Below are 5,311 nucleotides of genomic sequence, written 5' to 3' on the forward strand. Positions count from 1 at the left end.
GCAAACAATATCATTGTACACTGTATAAACAATACCAACATATATAAGAACAAACAATATCATTGTACACTGTATAAACAATACCAACGTATATAGAACAAACAATATCATTGTACACTGTATAAACAATACCAACGTATATAGAACAAACAATATCATTGTACACTGTATAAACAATACCAACGTATATAGAACAAACAATATCATTGTACACTGTATAAACAATACCAACATATATAAGAACAAACAATATCATTGTACACTGTATAAACAATACCAACATATATAAGAACAAACAATATCATTGTACACTGTATAAACAATACCAACATATATAAGAACAAACAATATCATTGTACACTGTATAAACAATACCAACATATATAAGAACAAACAATATCATTGTACACTGTATAAACAATCACTGAATATTATATACACAATAACAATGTAACGTAAACAGCAAGTTACACCTTTACTGCCCTGTTGAACTCATAATTTACATCTTACAACATTCACAGTAATGAACTCGCCAGGAAAAATCGATTATTTTACGTGAAAATTATATGAGAATCTCGAGAGCAGGTATTCAGATGAACAGCAGTATTTCTGTTAACACCTTCTGTTTAAGTAGTTACATATCTATCACATGGTTCACAACGAATTTGTTAAACAGTGTTGGAAAATGTGCTTATAAACCCGACACTAAATAAGGACACTACCGTATTGGCCCGATTATAAGGTGATCTCGAATATAAGGCGACCTCCATTTTCAGAAAGCATGGGAAGAACAAAATATGTTATAGCGTCTATTTTTAGGTCTACAAAATCAATACTATAACTGAATAGCCTACAGGTGGATTAGTTGCAAGAATTATTGATGACCTTGAGCGAACATCTGGCGCGCATGCGATCTGGACAATCAGGCGACAGGCTAGAGCAGGAAGAACGGGCCCGCGGTCGGCTGTGATTATAAATCGACTATGAATTTTACAGCCTAATTATTAATCAAAAACATCGCCTTATAATTGGGCCAATACGATATTAGTAATTCTACGTACACTGTAACTAAACTAAAGAAGAATGTTGTCGTTATTCTATTCACTTCTTTGACTTGAAAGCTACTGACCATAGAAAGCGTATAAATACTATTTATTTGGTTCTTGAGGTTAAATATTGATTTAACAGGCGCTTCAAAAACCACTTCCGTTGTTGAAAGTAGTACGTTCAGGAAGTGGATGAAGACAATGTTGTGAAACTCGGCAAGTAGACCAATACAGACACGTGGAAGACAACGTTCACAATGAATGATGTGTTATAGTGACACCTGGTACCTTTACATATAAAAAACATCGTCCAACTTCATACTGAAGCAGTTTTCATTAAGTCACTGCAACGTGTACGTTGTCTTCCCCATGGTAAACTTTGTCCACAGACTTCCCAAACGTGGTCGTCCGAACAGCGGAAGTGATTGTCACCCGGAACCAATCACACTAATCAACACGATGTTAATACACCAATCAAACGTCGACTGTCACCAAGAACCAACCACACTAATCAACACGATGTTAACACACCAATCAAACGTCGACTGTCACGAGGAACCAACCACACTAATCAACACGATGTTAACACACCAATCAAACGTTGACTGTCACCAGGAGCCAACCACACCAATCAAACGTCGACTGTCACGAGGAATCAACCACACTAATTAACACGATGTTAACACACCAATCAAACGTCGACTGTCACCAGGAGCCAACCACACCAATCAAACGTCGACTGTCACGAGGAACCAACCACACTAATCAACACGATGTTAATACACCAATCAAACGTTGACTGTCACCAGGAACCAACCACACTAATCAACACGATGTTAACACACCAATCAAACGTCGACTGCCACCAGGAACCAACCACACTAATCAACACGATGTTAACACACCAATCAAACGTCGACTGCCACCAGGAACCAACCACACTAATCAACACGATGTTAACACACCAATCAAACGTCGACTTTCACCAGGAACCAACCACACTAATCGACACGATGTTAATACACCAATCAAACGTTGACTGTCACCAGGAGCCAACCACACCAATCAAACGTCGACTGTCACGAGGAACCAACCACACTAATCAACACGACGTTAACACACCAATCAAACGTCGACTTTCACCAGGAACCAACCACACTAATCAACACGACGTTAACACACCAATCAAACGTCGACTTTCACCAGGAACCAACCACACTAATCAACACGATGTTAATACATCAATCAAACGTCGACTGTCACCAGGAACCAACCACACTAATCAACACGACGTTAACACACCAATCAAACGTCGACTTTCTCCAGGAACCAACCACACTAATCAACACGGTGTTAATACAACAATCAAACGTTGACTGTCACCAAGAACCAACCACACTAATCAACACGACGTTAACACACCAATCAAACGTCGACTGTCACCAAGAACCAACCACACTAATCAACACGACGTTAACACACCAATCAAACGTCGACTGTCACCAAGAACCAACCACACTAATCAATACGACGTTAACACACCAATCAAACGTCGACTGTCACCAAGAACCAACCACACTAATCAACACGACGTTAACACACCAATCAAACGTCGACTGTCACCAGGAACCAACCACACCAATCAAACGTCGACTGTCATCAGGAACCAACCACACTAATCAACACGATGTTAATACACCAATCAAACATTCTGTCAGGTAAAGTTTACGTACCTCGCATCAACAAAAGAGCTGTGTAGCTATCGAAGCCGGCAGAGTTTCTGGCAACACATGTATAATTACCAACATCTTTTGATCCAACGTTTCTTATCTGTAGCTTTGAGGAATCACTCTGCGAGATAATATCAACTTTGTCGTCTGATAAATTAAGTTCTCTGTTATCTTTCAGCCATGAAAACCTGAGGGGTAAACCCCCTCTAAACAAGCCACAGTAGGCAGTTATTTTTGTATCCAGTTCGATATTCTTTGGAAAGAAGAAAGGCTGGATTTTTGGAAGATCTAAAATAAATATTTGAAAAGTATTAATTTGGAGCCAGTATAATTTAGAAATAACTCGTATATTTATGTAATAAGAGTCTTTTAACCTAACTTGTCATTTCTATAACTTTACTAACGATGTTTTTAACAACATTAAGTAAATATTATGTAGAAGATTATTACAATAAAACTTTGTTTTTACAAGAAACCCCATAGAACAGATCCTACAACATGAACACATTATATATTTATTAAAACACGACTAGTTTATATTCTATTGAACTATAATAACATTCGCTTACCCACTGACATCACACTGCCTATTAAACACATTGGCAAAATGGTAATATAGCACTTTGTTACGGCGGCCATTGCTGACGTATGATGACGTCACAGATGAATTTGTAAAGTAGCTCCAACAACACCGTCAGTCTAACTTCACACAGTGAACATAACGTATTAACGTTATGGATTACAACTTTTAACGGCGATAATTTTCAACTTCTGAAAAATATTCGAAATTCAATGAATTCAAGATCTCTTGAGAAACACCCGCAAGATTGCGTTGACTGTGTAAGAAGCAGGTTGTACAGCGCCACACTACGGACAATTATAAAGTAGCCGTTGAAAAGAATATAAAATAACAAAGTAAGAGTTAAGGATGATTAATTAAATAAATACATTTTTCTACATCATTATAATAACATTTATTTCTCATGTTACAAGAGTTGAGCAATATACTTTGTTGGAAATATTTTCTCGTGTTTACTTCACTTGAAATTACCACCATAATGATCTTACAGAAAAACAAATATATTACGTAAAAACTGACCCCGAGTTTGAAGTAACCGCTTTAGCCCTACGTTTCCACGATAAAAGTACACTCTGATCATACAATTTGATAAACTTAACTTACAAGAGACGCTGCCTACGAACGGAATAGGCACGTCTTTCATACACTAGTTGGAATACAAGGAAAATATCTAACAATAAAATAAATACAAAAACTGAACTAAAACAAGCTTAAAAAATATATCTGTAAAATATCGTGTTTTAACACTCACACTTTGGTGTTGTCTGACGTTATTCATTAACTGTAGGGTTAGGATACAACACATTCCAAAGTTGCGAGAAATACTTTAAGCCTACTTTACTGTTTTCTATGTTGTCCGATGTTATTCAATAACTGTTGGGTTAGGATACAACACATTTCAAAGTTGCGAGAAATACTTTAAGCCTACTTTACTGTTTTCTATGTTGACCGATGTTATTGTATTTCTCGTAACTTTGAAATGTGTTGTATCCTAACCCTACAGTTAATCAATAACATCGGACAACATAGAAAACATCAAAATAGGCTTAAAGTATTTCTCGTAACTTTGAAATGTGTTGTATCCTAACCCAACAGTTAATGTTTAAGCCTATTTTGATGTTTTCTATGTTGTCCAATGTTATTGATTAACAACTTACATCTCCATTTGTGGACTAACAATGAGAAACATTGCATTTACTAACATTCAGAAACAATAAGTTCATGTGATTTTAATATAATCCTTGATGTATAAAATTCAATCTCAATTAAAAAAAGGAAAAATTAATTTTAACAGACAGATCACAAACTATAATTTTTGATTACTCAAACATTTAACTTCAGCGTCCCACCTTCTACTATTAACTCCACTGTAAAACTGGCTTTATTTTCCTACCTTCTACCAGTAACTCAGCTGTAAATCTGGTTTCTCCAGCAGTATTTTTAGCAACACATGTGTAATTGCCAACATCTTCTCCACTGAGATTCTTTATCTGCAGCTGTGAAGAGTCTCTTTGTGAGAGTATCTCTATCTTGTCTGCCAGTTCCACAAGAGGCCCACTGTATTTAATCCACATAAATGTAACTGGTAAGGTACCTTTGGATAAACTGCAGAGAACATTAACACGAGTATGTAGTTCAGCTTTTGTTGGGAAGGTGAACGGTTGAATTCTGGGAAGATCTATTGGAGAAAGATCAGTTATCCTAACTTACAGTAGAGTGGAGTTAGAAAACAATCATTAGTGCTACTATTATCTATCTACAACTGAGAAACATGTTTTAAAAAATGACACATCCTGTCTTAATACATTGTGATGATACCATGTTTAGATAAAAACATCATCCCCAAAACACATTTAAAAAAAAAAAAGATGGAATTCATTAAAATTTAAATTACTTCTCAACAATAAGCAAACACTTTTGGGTATCCAAAAAAGTATAGAAGTATGACTAACTAC

General features: G+C 36.1%; 1 protein-coding gene and 1 long non-coding RNA gene across 2 annotated transcripts in view; both read right to left on the bottom strand.

The window, feature by feature from the left end:
* The window catches only part of LOC111089336, a 7,696-nt gene extending 3,386 nt beyond the window's left edge, over window positions 1-4,310 (bottom strand). The window contains exons 1-2 of the long non-coding RNA XR_002613599.1: window positions 3,346-4,310; window positions 2,780-3,064 (exon numbers count right to left, since the gene is read on the bottom strand). This is a non-coding gene — a long non-coding RNA (uncharacterized LOC111089336). The remainder of the gene's footprint in view (window positions 1-2,779; window positions 3,065-3,345) is intronic.
* Window positions 4,311-4,515: 205 nt separating this feature from the next.
* The window catches only part of LOC106473160 (Down syndrome cell adhesion molecule-like protein Dscam2), an 11,181-nt gene continuing 10,385 nt past the window's right edge, over window positions 4,516-5,311 (bottom strand). Inside the window, exon 2 of the mRNA XM_022401652.1 lies at window positions 4,516-5,034. Coding sequence (XP_022257360.1) covers window positions 4,715-5,034 — 320 coding nt within the window. The 3' untranslated portion in view covers window positions 4,516-4,714. The remainder of the gene's footprint in view (window positions 5,035-5,311) is intronic.

The sequence above is a fragment of the Limulus polyphemus genome, unplaced genomic scaffold (genome assembly GCF_000517525.1).
Source record: "Limulus polyphemus unplaced genomic scaffold, Limulus_polyphemus-2.1.2 Scaffold5939, whole genome shotgun sequence".
Classification (NCBI taxonomy): Eukaryota; Metazoa; Arthropoda; class Merostomata; order Xiphosura; family Limulidae; genus Limulus; species Limulus polyphemus.